Source organism: Limulus polyphemus, unplaced genomic scaffold, assembly GCF_000517525.1.
Source record: "Limulus polyphemus unplaced genomic scaffold, Limulus_polyphemus-2.1.2 Scaffold70, whole genome shotgun sequence".
NCBI lineage: Eukaryota > Metazoa > Arthropoda > Merostomata > Xiphosura > Limulidae > Limulus > Limulus polyphemus.
The window spans coordinates 254,106-270,849 of NW_013665680.1; the positions used below are offsets into that span (position 1 = coordinate 254,106).

At 32.9% G+C, this 16,744-nt stretch overlaps 1 protein-coding gene across 3 annotated transcripts in view; it reads left to right on the top strand.

The window, feature by feature from the left end:
• The window catches only part of LOC106465707 (adenylate cyclase type 6-like), a 161,555-nt gene extending 145,717 nt beyond the window's left edge, over positions 1 to 15,838 (top strand). For all 3 annotated transcript variants that reach the window (XM_022394053.1, XM_022394063.1, XM_022394058.1), the window contains 5 exons: positions 2,304 to 2,553; positions 6,042 to 6,188; positions 7,515 to 7,719; positions 8,503 to 8,627; positions 9,423 to 15,838. In XM_022394053.1, the coding sequence (XP_022249761.1) occupies positions 2,304 to 2,553; positions 6,042 to 6,188; positions 7,515 to 7,719; positions 8,503 to 8,627; positions 9,423 to 9,560 (865 nt within the window). In that variant the 3' untranslated portion in view covers positions 9,561 to 15,838. The remainder of the gene's footprint in view (positions 1 to 2,303; positions 2,554 to 6,041; positions 6,189 to 7,514; positions 7,720 to 8,502; positions 8,628 to 9,422) is intronic.
• The last annotated feature ends 906 nt before the right edge of the window (positions 15,839 to 16,744 follow it).

Genomic DNA, 16,744 nt, shown 5'->3' on the forward strand with positions numbered 1-16,744 from the left:
ACGTACACATTCCAAAATAGAATATAGAGTAAGTATACATGTACACATGTTACATAGATTATATAGTAAATACCCATGTACACAAATGCCTACCAGAATGCAGAGAAACACGTGTCAGATAGATAAGTAGTTAAGAATATGTATGATAAACAATACACATCAAGATTTAAAAGTTTAAGTTCCAGCATCTGTTACAACGAGAGGAACAAATTCTTAAAATAGTTCATGGTATTTTAAGTTTCAAGATTCGTGTTTTGATTTACTCATTAACACTTTTTGCTTTAATCTTATGTTTTCATCCTATCCCACATATTTAAATCCAAATATGGGTGTGAAAGCATAGGAAGTTGGGTAATGGGTTGTATGTGCACAGTAGTATGTACGACAAATTAAACAAATCTCGAATACTTGTATATTTTAGAATCCCAAGACTTGGTATAAGTGTTTCTTAGCTCATTTGTTTTAATCAATGCTATTCTGTTTTGTCTGTGAAACACAATATTATTGCCTATAGAATATTTCTTCAAAAAAAAGCGATTTTATGTGTGTAATTGTAATTTTACTATATCAAAATATATAAAGCACTTGATTTGGGTTTAAATATTCTGAGACCATGTGGGTTTCCAACCCATGATTCTTTTAAACGGGCAGGTGCTTTAGGCAACCAGCCTACGAAATTTTGAGTTTTATAAGCACATTAGCATAGCTCAAAACTGTACTAAGTTCCAATCTTAATAGTCAATGAGAGGAAAATAATAGATGGGATATTCGAGATACAGTAGCTGAGTCTGTATACTTTGTAGAGTTGCTGGTTCGATTCTCGCCAATTTTCACATTTTTCAGAAAGATTTTGATAAGAATTCAGATTAGCGCTCGACGTAGATAGGCTATGCAGCGGTACATAGCATTCCAACGCTCTATTTAAATCATTTTTCAATACTGCTACTTTAGAAGGAAGTTTTTTTTTTATTCCTGAATGTTCGAAATGGAAACTTATGATTTTCAATTCGATTTTCTTCGCTTATTGTTGTATTGTTCTACAAATAAATTTCAATATCGTCTTTCTGTACTCGATTTTAAACATAAAATATTATACACACTGTTCTCTTTACTCTCTGTACCGATTTTTCATACCTACACTTATTTTTCCACTTTGATCAGTGGTTTGAATACACAATATCAGGACAATGCGCAGGTTTTAAATATGACTGATAATGGGGTGAGCTTTAAACACACACATATTATATATATACAAACTAGATTAACACATTCACATACATCATATGCATAGAAACAAGCATCACCGCACTCACCAAGATGACCGTGTCCGTATGCATAGAGTTCTTGGGGGACCAGTTCCCCTGATAGCCCCTGATACGCAGAAAATCCAGTAGACAGTACTATAAATTACACAATTTAAACATGAACAGCAAAGATCCTGAAAATAAATAAAGCATTTCCAACCGTCTGATCATTCGTAACTGTCAGTTAGAGAGTAAAACAAAAATAGCTGATGAACTTTAAAAATACATAAATATTTTTAAAGATAGGATATTGATCATTTGGTCGTCTAATAAAATTTCTTGATTTCTACGCGGGATTTTCCGACGTACACCCGATCAAGTAAAAGCAATAAACTATATAAATTGCATCATTCTGTAGGATAATTGTGCAATTTGGATAGCTGGAGGTTTACTGTATTATGAATAAATTGCATCATTCTGTGGGATACTTGTGCAATTTGGATAGCTGGAGGTTTACTGTATTATGAGACAGAAGAGAAAACAAAACAAATAATGCATTTCCACGTCATCATTAATCGTTTGATATTTAATTAGTCTTCTTACCTTATTTAATTTAATAAATAGATTGAACTCCTAAATTTTAAATTTTATAATTATTTTGTATTCAGTTTATATAGCCTCCATGTATGAAATGTGGCCTAAGTTTGAATAGATGATTTGTTTGTTTGTTTGTTTATTTGCACTTAAGCACAAAGCTACACAATGGGCTATCTGTGCTGTGCTCACCACGGGTTTCGAAACTCGGTCTCTAGCGTCATGGCTTACCGCTGTGACACTGGGTGGCATTGAAAGACGATGACCACAGTATTTCACGAAACACAATTCAGGTTCATCACGAACTAATAATTACGGGTTCTTATTGCAGTCAAGACTGTAATAAATATTAATATAAGTTTGAATTGCCTTAGCCCTTGTTGTGCGAGTTCAGCATAATACGTATTATTACTAATAGTGTTGCTCAACTAAAACAATAGTTATTTTCATGATTTTCTAAAACAGAGAAATGGATCGTGGGTCAACACCATCAAAATACCTTGCTATCCTGATGGTAGTACTTTTCCTCGTGGCCCTGTTGATACACGGACATCAAGCAGAATCGACCGAGAGGTTAGATTTTCTTTGGAAACTGCAGGCAGTGGAAGAGAAGGAAGATATGGAACACCTCCAGGCCTACAACAGAAAACTTCTCAGTAACATCCTTCCAGCGCACGTGGCTGAACATTTCCTAGCTGCTGACCATAGAAACGAGGTAGTTTATAGTTTACTCCCCCATGTAACGTTAATAGAAGTCAAACAAGATAGAGCCTTATTTTACTGATATGAGAACGTTTATTATAAACTATGAGATACTATTGTTTGTCTTGTTGAATTTCGCCCAAAACTACTCGAGGGCTACTTGTGCTAGCCATTTCTAATTTATAAATGACTAGCAGCGTTACCCGACGTTTCTCGCGTTTTCGAGAAAAAAAACCTACTCTTTCTGTTTCCCCGTTCCATATTTCGATAGGTAAAAAAAATATTTTGTGAATTTATGAAAAAAACAAAAGCAACCTTAGTTTTGATTTTTGAAAATAAACTAGAACCTGTTTTAAATCAGGGCTTCCTTATGAACGATGTTTTTACTCGCAAAGATAAATAGGCTCTTGTGGAGAATATTTAGATTATCTTATACACGTATGAGTACCGTTCTGGGAACAGGATGAGCCTAGCTCTATTCCCCCCATCCCTCTCAAATATTAAAATCTCAAACATATATATGTATGTAATATTATGTTGAATTTGCTATAATGTAAATTTAATATATTTTTATGAATGTGATACCGTATTCATATTATGACATTGATGTATGAAATATGCCACAAACAAAATGCAATATTGTACTTTATAATGTATCAAAACAAAAAATCCACTTCCAGGAATCAAACAACCCTGAGAAAAAAAAGGATAAATTACATTCGCTGACTTTAATCTCGTTTTACGCAACAAGTATTATAATGTAAGCCTTACTTTTTTCACGTAGTATATTTTATAGCAGACGGCATAATTTTATTTTATAGGCTAAGCTAACTGTTTGCTTTCTCACATTCGACATTCTAATACTGGATACATTTTGTTTGTGTGTGAGGTTAAATATATGATGTATTAGTAGATGTATAGTTAATGATCTATAACTAAATTGGCCTATAATGCTGTATTCTAAATTAAATGTTAACTGAAACTCACCAAAAAATGTCAAGTCTGCATAGAATTTATTCGTGTAAAGTATATGTTAACGATAAAATTACCGGTTCGGCTAGCAGACGATAAACGCGTATATCAACGAAAAATTGTCGTTTTGCGCACCTTCACGCGAGGAAAGTGTGACCTGCACAGTGAACGTGGCGGACAAACAAACAAGCAAGCAAACAAACAAACAGAGAGATTTTGAATTTTATATATAGATAGATTAGAGGGAAGACAGCTAGTCAACACCATTCACTGCCAACTCTTGGGCTACACTGTAACAGCGAAAAGTGGGATTCACTGTCATGTTATAACGCTCCCACGGATGAAAGGGCGAGCATGTTTAGTGATGGGCTTCGAACCCGTGACCCGGATCTTACGAGTCGAGAACCCTAGCTACCAAGTCATACCAGACCCATGGGCTCTTGGGCTAGTACTACCTTTTGAATGCTAAAGACTGGGCGTGGTCTTGTGATAAGCTCATCAGTCTACGAGTTGAGGGATTATAGGTATGATGTCGCTGAATGTGCTATATGCACTTTAAATTATGAGCACATCATAAAACTGATAGTCAATTCGATTATTCAGTTCAAAGAGCCAGAAAAGGCCCAGAGGCAGCGAATGCTTCTGGTTAGCCAGTAGTTTAAAATTATGAGCAGGTATATCTGAACCCTAAGATGTATGACCTGGCCATTTAGCCCACGTGCGCATAAGGTACCGTTCAGTTTAAAAATTCCAAGTCTGAATGCTTAAAATCTTAATTATTTAACGACTTTAGGCTTAAAGATCCACATTAATTTGTGACAGCATCCTTAAAACTTCTAAAAATAGTATAAAGTATAAACAACAATGTTAAAATCACCAGAGGAAGGGCACTCCAGCCCGAAACGTTGTGAATCTTAAAACATCTATTTCGTATTAGCCATTTTTCGTGGTATACATTTTTTCTTTCTTTTTTTCAAGAATAATAAGGAAGCCTTCTACTTTGTATTTGTGACGTGATGGTACAAGTTGGCATGAGTTACTGTTTTTCTAGTATTCTTAAAAAAATACGATATTCGCGGGTTGCCGTAATGTTGTCATCAAAAAAAGAAAAGAAAAACATTTTACGTAGTTGTTTTCTTTTGTAATATCAATAAGAACGCAGAACGATAATCTTAATATTTCTATGGTGAAAGTAAGCTTTGTAGTTTTATATGGTTAAAGTAAGCTTTGTAGTTTTATACGGTGAAAGTAACCTTTGTAGTTTTATATAGTTAAAGTAAGCTTTGTAGTTTCATATGGTGAAAGTAAGCTTTGTAGTTTTATATGGTTAAAGTAAGCTTTGTAGTTTTATATGGTGAAAGTAAGCTTTGTAGTTTTATATGGTGAAAGTAAGCTTTATAGTTTTACATGGTGAAAGTAAGCTTTGTAGTTTTATATGGTGAAAGTAAGCTTTATAGTTTTACATGGTGAAAGTAAGCTTTGTAGTTTTTGATGGAAAATGATATTTTTTAGTACCGCAGCATCAAACCATTGGATTCTTGAACTTTGTCATTAACCCTGCTTTGTAAGTACACTGAGACCTTTTGTTTATTACGTTGACACATTTATCAGAAACTATGTTCTCTTTTAATTTATTAGATTTTTATCTATCGCGAGGCCCAGGATGGCCAGGTGGTTAGGGCATTCGTAATCTGAGGGTCGTGGGTTCGAATCCCCGTCCCACCAAACATGCTCGCCCTTTCAGCCGTGGGGGCGTTTTAATGAGACGGTCAATCCCATTATTCGTTGGTAAAAGAGTAGCCCAAGAGTTGGCGGTGGGTGGTGATGACTAGCTGCCTTCGCTCTAGTCATAAACTGCTAAATTAGGGACGGCTAGCGCAGATAGCCCTCGTGTTGCTTTGCGCGAAATTCAAACAAATAAAGAAACAAATTATCTATCGCTATACTGAGTTCATTTATTTACACGACAAAGCAACAATTTTCTATAAGCGTCCGTTTGTACGTTTTTTTTCATACAGTTTCTAAGTGATGGACGTGATGATCCGATTTTCTTTATTCTCTCTATGGAACTTAATTCTCTGCTGCTTAAGGGAAAGGTATAATAAAATAATTCTACATATCAGCGCAAAATGATTTTTAGATAATGGAATTATGATAATATATATCAATACTACTTGTTCTGCTTGAGTTCTAGATATATATTGGAACTTTAGTTAACTGAAGAAACCGGATAATTTGATTAGTAACTCCATTAAAGCATAAAAATTGTTGTGTATTGAAAAGTCAGTGAAACGGCAGTCTCTCGAGATCCATTCGTTAGTATACTGTAGCTCGGCGATAAACTGGAGGACTTATAACGCTGTGGTGGGCATAGCGCAGAAAGTACAATATGAAGTTTTGAGGTGGAAAAGAAAGCAAACAATTTTTTCAAGTAAACTCAAACCTTCAAAGTACCACGCTTTGCTACAAAGTTAGGTATTGGTGTATCAAGTGTCACAAGTTTTGATTCGATAAAACCTATTTCTTCAGGACTTGTACCACGAGCAGCGAGATAGTGTCTGCATCATGTTTGCTTCTATCCCTAACTTCAGTGAGTTCTACATGGAGTTAGAGGGGAACAATGAGGGAGTGGAATGTTTACGACTGCTGAATGAAATCATTGCAGATTTTGACGAGGTAATTCCCTCTCTTCTGATTTTGTATTCACCAAGTATGGTTTACAAACGATTAAGTAAAGCACTAGAACTAGTATTTATGATTAAAACCTACGCTAGACGGCAGGTATTTATCCACGTTTATCTTAGTTAGTTCGTTAGTAGTTTTCAAATCAGACTTGTGACAAAAGGAGAAAACAACTACAATCTAGTGTGATTTTAATTATGACTGTTAGGCCTATTGGTACCATTGCTTCGCCACCTTTAGGCGCTTACCTCCGTAACCTTAAATGAGTAAAGCATTAGGCCTATTGGTACCATTGCTTCGCCACCTTTAGGCGCTTACCTCCGTAACCTTAAATGAGTAAAGCATTTTCCCCTGCTCTACGGAACGTTCTTCGGTTTTTACGTTGACGTAATGCCTCCCTTCCCCCGAAACATACAACATTTCAAAGTGGTTCTTAGTTTTTATTGCTGGGTGTATCGAAACATATTAAGCTATAAAGTGTCAGGAAATATACCAAGTTACCCTGAAAATGGCTAGAAAATGAATAAATAGAATAAAATAAATACGAGCTGATACATAAAGGAAAATTAGAAATCACTACTGAGAATAGATTTGATGATTAGGAACCCACTTTTTAGAAAATAAAAGTTTGGAGACGGCTTGACTGGGAGAGGAAAAGAAAAACTTTATAGTAAATGTATGACGTTTCGACAGGATTACGTCCTCTTCAGGTACATTTGTAATAAAGTTTTCTTCATTACCCAGTCAAGCCGTCTCCAAGATGAAAGTCGATTTAAAATGGAATACTCGCTAACTCCTGTTTCCATATTGCCTGATCTCGAGAAAAAAATGATAAAAGATCTGTTATTCTTTTTACCCTGCAAAATCTTGTCTAAGTCTGAAATCTCTTCAAATCAGTCTGATTTTTTAAACACTTACAAATTTGGAAGTTTCTAGGCCACGTGCGTTCTATTAGTATTCGTAGCACATTAAATGTATGATACCTTATTATATTATTTTTCATAAAAATACCTTAACAAGATCTTAGAATAAAAATTAATCGTACGAACAGCAACATAGAAAACACTTGATGTAACTTATATAATATGTATTAATTTAAGCTATTGATTTTTAACCAATCGTTGTTGAGATTTAGTTTAAAGAAGCTAAACTGAAAAAACTTGTAGTAAATTATATTATATATGAATGCAGTTTATCCTTTAAACAACGAAAAATTCTTAATTGTGTAATTTTAAAAAAGTAATTCATTTAATATTCTTAATATTTTTAATGGCGCCCTCTTTTTAAGAATTTACTTGACTAATTAACCGTTCTATACAGATTGTAGAAGAAAAACAGTTTTCTTGTATCGAAAAGATCAAGACAACCGGTTATACGTACATGGCTGCCTCCGGCCTGACATCTGCCTCCACTGACCTGGCTTCACACTCTCATATTACAGCTATGGCGGACTTTGCTATACGGCTAAGGGATCAGCTGGATTATGTTAACGAACATTCCTTCAATAATTTTAAAATTCGGATTGGTAAGGATTTGGAATTCAGCCTTACAACGTTTCGTTTGAAGTGTATTGACTGTTATTATTGTTTCTTTATTCACTCAAATTCAAGGTGCCCCAATAAATATTAGTGTGAAACATGGGTGAAATTCGGACTAGCTCTTATTGCCTACCCTTTATAATTAATTATTTTTGTTATTTAATACTTTAGAATGATCGGTTTTTACTCTCACTGCAACCAAGATGGATCTCAATATTTGTTTTGGTTTATCAGTTTCAAACATTTTGACTAGGAAAGTATTGATTTTTATTAATTCATTATGCTAACAACTTTATAATATTTCTTCTTTTATTTTTGTTTCATGAACATTTCTGAAAGAAATACAAGAGACAATTTACAATGAGTATTTAACTTCTGGACTACAGAATTCATATACGTTGGCATTGGGATTTGAAGCTCAATCAGCACATATAATAATGTTCTCAAACAGACCTGATATCGTATTTGTGAACGATCTTCAAATTGTGTAATATTTATTGTTTTAGGCTTTCGTTTAAACAATTTAGTACGTATTAATAAGGGGGACACAGAAGTCTCGCAACTGGTTTTGTTCTTTTCGGGAAACTATATTTGTAGTTAGGAAAAGGGATAGTTTAAAGAGAAACGTCTTTATTTCTGAATTTCCAAATTTGTCCTGTTGATGTGTCCACGGGAACTGAGCAGTCTTGTTTCTTAACGTTCTGCTGTCTTAGTAAGAAACGTATTAAGGAATTTCATTTCATAAAGTCTTCCATTGTACTTTTTTATAGGTTTAAATGTTGGTCCAGTTGTTGCTGGGGTCATCGGAGCCAAGAAGCCTCAGTACGACATCTGGGGTAATGCTGTTAATGTTGCTAGTCGAATGGACAGCACGGGAGAAATGGGAAAGATTCAGGTAATCTATTCGAATTTAACGTTGATGACAATATATTTATACTATCACAATAAATATTATAGTAAAAAATATATTACTTTTAGTCCAAATAAAAGACTGGTTTCAGTCGCAAAAAATATTTATTCAGCAAAAATTATCTTTTGGGAATTGAATCTAATGCTACGGAATTTAATTATCAGCGAGGTCCAGAAACTGCATACGTAAGACACAAATATACGCGAAAGTTTTAGTGGTTTTAAACAGATTAATAAATGCTAACATTGTTTGTTTGTTTGTGGAATTTCGCGCAAAGCTACTAGAGGACTATCTGTGCTAACCGTCCCTAACTTTGAAGTAATAGACTAATGGGAAGGCAGCTAGTCAACACTACCCATCAACAACTCTTGGGTTATTATTTACAACGGGATTGACCATGACATAATAACGCCCTCGCGGATGAAAGGGCGATCATGGTCGATGACGGGATTCGAACTCGCGATCCATAGATTGTGAGTCGAGTGCCATAACTACCAGGATATGATGCTACGAAGTAAAATCACATAATACCAAATACATTCAAAACCGTTTTGTTGTTCCATGGTAAAACTGAACCCAATTTTGATAGGATTAAACAGTAGTGAATCAAAAAATGATTAAGTAGGTTTTTCATAACTTATTAAAATCAAACTTTAACTTCCTTCTCTAAAAATATAATTTTTATTTCCAACTTTGTGCTTTTGCAGGTTGAATATTAGATTCTACATTGTGTTGAAGTACACTTTTAATCCTCCGAATATCTCTTATTTGATTGTTCAGGTTACCCATGATGTCTACGTGGTATTAGAAGAACATGGCTATACACTAGAATGTCGTGGTTATACAAAAGTGAAGGGGAAGGGGGAAATGCTCACATATTTCCTAGATGAAGGGAGGGACAGAAAAGGAAGATCTTGAGGAGAAAAAAAAAACAGAGCCAAGAGGAAAAATATTTAAGATTTTCTATTTAGTGGCAAACTATAAACTGTTTTAATGTGTTCTTTCTCTTAATTGTCCTTATACGAGATTGTGAAAGGAAGAGAAAGATGTCGCTCAACTAGTTACTTCGTGAAATTTAGCTTAGCTCACAAAAAGTGTATGTAAGGTATATATAAAAATTAAATATATAAGTTATTCAGATGTTCATAAAAGTATTATTTATCTATGATATAAGTATTGCCCAGTATACTTGCTTTAGGAACACCGAAGGAAATTGTGTGGTGATTTGTAAACCTGAATGTTGTCACTCCTACACGGCTTTATGGAATATCCTACACGGCTTTATGGAATAACAGTGCTGCAAAAACGAGATTGTTATAAGTAAAAAAAAAACAATACAGTTTAAGAAGTAAATTTGAGTCGTCCATTATTTAAACTAGGTCCAATGATGAGCATAGCCTCTATTCAACAGAAAGTATATTTAGTGAGAGACTAATGAAGCTACAATTAAATAAAGTCAACTCAACTATGAATCCACTGTCCAGTATGATACCCACAAATCTGAAACACATTACGACTTTACTATATTTTTTGTTTAAAAACACATGGGTTCAGCGTGTCATCGAGTTCAAATAAAAGAAAAGTTAACATTTTCGCAAATGATCATATTGTCGCTTTTCTATTTCACTATTGTAATTGCTTAAATATGTTTGTGAAATATCCTGGACATATTACTCAAGGTTATTTATAATGTGAAAACGTAGCCAGAACTTATTATTTAATTTATTTTATATTTTGTGATTATGACGAGTTAATAACGTAAAGGGAAAATTATTTTATTCATCAGAATCTAGTCTTTTATTCGATGTATTTGTTTAGTTCTACAGCAATATCGCTAGAGGCCACTTTTGGCAAGTGTGAAATAAGAAATTTCACATTTCTCAATTATATTAATTTTGGGTTGTTATTTGTAACCTAATGTTATTTTGATATCTACATCGTAAATCAAGTCTTTTTTTTCAGGCTTACAAAGTGTCAGTCTTTATCACCAATTGAAATGCTTGTTTGAATTTTTAGACTTGAGTTTCGAACGAACAGATGTGTTAAATGAGTGAAATGATTTGAACCTTATTTTTTCATTTAACTTAAAAAAAATATATTTTATTTCCATGAATGTTCGCATGTGTGTGTTTATGCGTTGTTGTTTAAATATCTAAAGTGAACAGTCTTTTGAAAAAATTTGATTACATTTCTGTTAATATTTACATATTTGTAATATAAACACTAGTTGGTATTTAAGCAAATAAGGTAGAAGAAAAAAAGTAATAATAATAAATTATTTTAAAGCTCCAACCCAGGGAGTTGCTCAAAACCATTTCAAGTTGTGTGTCGAGGCTTGAGAATTTCAATGCTGAAAATTCAAACTTTGACACTGGAGCTTCCTTGTAAGTTAATGTTAAGTTTTTTAAAGCGGTTTCCTGATGTATCTCTGTATTGTGTATTTTCATTCTACCATTAGACACTGGAGCTTCCTTGTAAGTTAGTTTTAAGTTTTTTAAAGCGGTTTCCTGATGTATCTCTGTATTGTGTATTTTCATTCTACCATTAGACACTGGAACTTCCTTGTAAGTTAGTTTCAAGTTTTTTAAAGCGGTTTCCTGATGTATCTCTATATTGTGTATTTTCATTCTACCATTAGACACTGGAACTTCCTTGTAAGTTAGTTTTAAGTTTTCTAAAGCGGTTTCCTGATGTATCTCTGTATTGTGTATTTTCATTCTACCATTAGACACTGGAACTTCCTTGTAAGTTAGTTTTAAGTTTTTCAAAGCGGTTTCCTGATGTATCTCTGTATTGTGTATTTTCATTCTACCATTAGACACTGGAACTTCCTTGTAAGTTAGTTTCAAGTTTTTCAAAGCGGTTTCCTGATGTATCTCTGTATTGTATCAATTTTCCTCCACTCTTCTGCTTAACTTGGCTGAGGTTAATATCCGGTTAAAGAAAAGTGTGCAACCCTAAAAAAGCTAGTATTCTTCATGTACTAACGCAGAGCTTATGCATAAGTCAGCAGTAGTTTCATTTTATTAACGAAGTTCCTTAGTGGACAGAGTTATGTCCCACGTGTGAATTCCGTAGTTCTGTCGTCACATATGCGTGCGAGAAACCTGCTTGTTTGTGTGAACAACTTGGACAGGAAATTCATTTCGCGAAAAAGTTCGTTTCTATATTAAAAAAAAAAAATAATTAAGAAAGCAACCACAGATTAATTTTCTCTAAAACTACGTAAGCTGTGATGGTATAACTGTACTAACCCACTTGTAGGATGGGAAGGAAGGAAAAGTGAATCCTAAAAATAATATTTTATATATTTTAGGAAAATAAACTAGTTCAAACATTCAACAAAGAATCGCACAAAAAATACTTGAAAATTGTAGAACCCTACATCCCAGTTAAAAGTATTATAGTTACTATTACTTGAAAATTGCAGAACCCTACATCCCAGTTAAAAGTATTATAGTTACTATTACTTGAAAATTGCAGAACCCTACATCCCAGTTAAAAGTATTATAGTTACTATTACTTGAAAATTGTAGAACCCTACATCCCAGTTAAAAGTATTATAGTTACCATTACTTGAAAAGCGCAGAACCCTGCATCCCATATAAAAGTATTATAGTTACCATTAAATTACCAAGCTTAAAGAGTGGGGCTGGCATGTAGGGTAATGCAAATATCACAACTATCAACATATACGATGTTTCAAAGTTCCGGTCTTGTTCTGTCATTCGTTTCAAATATATTTCTGTTTCACTGGCTGTTTTTTGTTGTTGTTGTTACCTTATCCTGTGTCATGATATCAACAGTGCACATTTCGAAGAGCTGAAAAGGCAGAATTAGAAAAATCGTGATGTTGTGCGATTTTTGCATCACCCAGTACACTTTGTCCTACTACCAGTTCGATATCGTTATATGATGACCTTTACCTTATATTTGGAGGTTATATCACAAACAGTAGAATATATTTATGATAAGTATAAATATAGAATCCGTTTGACAGAGATACTAATAAACTGTTTTCTGTTGCGATATACGTATATCTTAATATGATAAGTAAATAGATAAACAACGATATATAAGCACAATGAAGTGGTTTTAGTTTGAGAATATACTATATGTTTCCACAGAACATTGGGATCGAAACATGTATTATGTTTCCCACTTCATTATGCTTATAAATCGTTAGTTGTCAATTTACTATTATGTTAGCATAATGTGCTTCCATACACAAGTATATATTTCACTGTTCAAATGTGAACAAAATACAGTTTTCTTTGGTTCTTTGACTAATATGTTATATCTGTAATACTGGGTGCATCATCAATGTATACTAAATGCGTACAATTGTCCGAAATATTTTCCTGCTCATCAAAATTCTTAAGACTAATTCTCTAAATTTATAATTATTCTAAAAAGGCAGACTTCTCTGAACAATATTTAACAATTATTATAATTTCAATCTCCATTTAAAAAACGTAGAGAGATATATCTATGTAACTGGTAAACCCAAAGTCCTTAAACCTATATTACCATAAACAAAACATTTTGTTTTAGTTAATTTGTAGAATAACTTTTTTTTCGTATTTAAATGGCAGTTTTTCTGCTGGTCGAGCTACTAATAACAGTGTCAGACAAGGTCCGTTGTACCTGTAGGAACATGTATTACAGTAGAGGTATGGATGTTGCGTCTGTAGGAACATGTATTACAGTAGAGGTATGGGTATGGATGCTTATTCTATTTTTCTAGACTGATATGACTTTTGTAATTTATCAAGTACTTCACACAAATTCTTCAATAGATCCTAATATATTAAAACAGTACTGTACAGTACTGTGCCTTTAGGATTTACAATTACGATACAATATTTCTTTTGTGCTCAACCCACTAGAAACGTTATCATATTCCTTCGCAAATGTAAAGGCGCTTTTGTATTCAAAATTGTATGCTGGAGAGGGCATAGATTTTGTGACAAACAACTGTATACGATCCATGTATAAGGATTCGTGAAACTTACAACATTATAGACTTGTATGGATTCAACACAGAAGTTCTCATAACAACTAGATCTGTATTGTACCTGTGGTCTCAACTAGCGGAAGAATATTGAACATCAAACTCTTAATGTGTTATGAACCAAAGGTAAATAACAATACTGCTTTTACCAGAAGACTATATTGAAATGTGTCTTCTTAAAACTTATAAAGAGGTTTACATGTAACAAGAAATGTTTTACAAGCTTTGCCACGTAAATCATGTGCCAACTCAAAACAGTACTTGTAAAAAAAAAAAAAATATATTATAAAATTTGTGGTTATATTTTTCAATAAGGTTGACACTCGAGTTCTTAAAAAAAGCATTGATATTTATTTATATATATTTTTTACCTTTACGGTTTGTTAAAATAATTTTAAATGATCTAGTTAAGACTCAGTTAAAGTTTCTTCATACGTATAACATTAATGTATTTCGGGGAAGTTTAAATTGTGCATGATTTATATCTGATTCAGAAAACGTTTCTTCCTATCTATAACATTAATTCACTTTGTTTGTGTGTACTGCATGTTGACGTTGCGCTAAACGTGAATTTGCAAATCGTACTTTTGGCTATAAATTTGTTAAGTCAAAATATAATTACATCATTCCACTATGGTACTGGCTTTTGTTTGAGTGCAGAGCTACACAATGTTAATCTAATGGAGTATTTGTCTTCCTTTAGGGTTCGGAGATCAATGGAGTAAAAAAATTACTTTCTGTTTGAGTTATCACTGTTTTCAGGCAAAATGAGTAAATCCTTTTATTTCTGTTTGAGTAACCATTGCTTCGAGACCAACGGCGTAGAAAAATTACTTTCTGTTTGAATTATCACCGTTTTCAGGCAAAATGAGTAAATCCTTTGATTTCTGTTTGAGTAACCATTGCTTCGAGACCAACGGCGTAGAAAAATTACTTTCTGTTTGAATTATCACCGTTTTCAGGCAAAATGAGTAAATCCTTTGATTTCTGTTTGAGTAACCATTGCTTCGAGACCAACGGCGTAGAAAAATTACTTTCTGTTTGAGTTATAATTGTTTCGTGAGGAGTAAATCATTTGCTTTTTTTTTTAGGCGCACCGGAGTTGAGGTCAATGGAGTAGACCTCTTTCTCTCTGTATGTATTATGATGGTTTTTCACCTTTTGCTCAAAACATTTATTGTTAATCTTTTCTTCATATTCTTACTTCTCATTCTGTTTGTGAATATTAAGAACAATGGTCACGTGCTTTAAAAATTGTTAACATCGATGGAAATTTTGGGAATGTGTTTACAATAACAATGAATCACTGTTTTTGTTTTTTAAAAATGAGGTGACAGAAAATGAATATTTTGACCATATATTAGGATTAATAATGTTTTGGTTATTGTAAATGAGTTATTAAATGGCGTGCAAATTCCATAATATAATTCTAAATTTATATCGGTGACCATGATTATTTACAGTCATTTATTAATATTAATCTTACTGTTGCCCGATGGAAGGTTCTGGTAAGTTAGCCAAGAAGCTCGCAAATAAAAGAAAAGTATTCTAACGTAGAAAAAAAGTCCGTGTATAATTCTACATATTAATTTACCTACGTTATGAATCTTAAAAAAACAACATATGTCTTTATTAAGCTCAAATTACAAAACGCACTTATCGTAATAGCAGTAAATAGATGAAATAAATTGTAAAAGAACAGATCACATAAAATGGTTGGAGCTACTCAGATGTATTTTAATATTATTTAGAATTATATATGATTTTCTATAGATAGACTTTGAAAAACATGGGACATACACTTAAATGAATTTCTAGTAACTAAAAACATTCCTTGAAAAGTATCTTTGTATCGAGCACGTGTATTTGATACAATAACATAGTTTCTGCTATTGGATTGTAAGAACGAACTAGCGTTAAGGATTAAATTTTTGTGTACGAAAACCCTCTTCTGGATATCTTGTATTTTTTTCTGTGAGATTACGTTTTTTTTTTGTTGTTGCATTGGGCGCGATTTTCATGTACTTCAATCATGTCAGTCAGTTTTATATATATATATACCTATATTTGAGATTCCAATAGTAAAAAAAATAACTACTTATTTAAAATGTTTTACGTTTATTGCTAATTTATCTGAAATTGTATGATGCCAGTACTATGAAATAAAAACTTTAGGACTGTATCTGGATGTTCAGATGCTTTCATGTTGGCATGTTATTGCAGACGTTCATACAAAATTTTATTTTAACAATACTCCACGACTCTAAATATTATATATTTCCACAATAATTTATTACTTCATAAATGAATAAACATTATCTATTTCTTATATGACTAATATAGTTTGAGCTTTGAGAAAAATGTATCACACGAACTGCTATCTGTTATCTTTGTGTGTTGTGCAAGTATATAGAATACAGTTTTGGCGCCCTTCTCTTGTTTCGGATCGTATATTTTCTCATCGTCCACACTTTAAACATCTCATAAGCACCGTAGAGCTTTAACTGTTTTGTAATCGGTAGTATTCGTCAAAAGAAAAATGCTGAATTTTTAGGTTTTCTTTTTAAGTAACGAATTTTTTATTAGTTTGTATTCGCATAAATTACTCGTTCTCCTAAATATAGAATAATGCTATACGCTGTTTCAAAGACAGTCAGTTGTACTTGTATAGTTTTAAAAAAATGCACACATTTATCAAATTTTTTACCACGTAATAAGATTCTGTTAAGCAAAACGTTAACTAAATTAATGTTTTAAACGTCTGGAACACAATGAGTATTTAACCACAAAACTATGCCACGTTCATGCTTAAAAGTGAATTTTATGTTAGGATGTTTCCTATTCAAATAATCCCAAAAATACTAACAAACTTTTCTACTGAAATACAAACTAACTAACTAAAGACCATAATGTAAAACCTATAATAACATGATTTGAATTCAACTGAGTCTTATTTTAACTACTATTTTCACGATAACTTAAAACTAAATTGACCGAAACAGATGTTAATCATATTGACTCCATCAACTTGATCATAAACAGGGCCGGCGCTACCGGGAATGCATTTGCACAGGGCGGCATGTTTTCG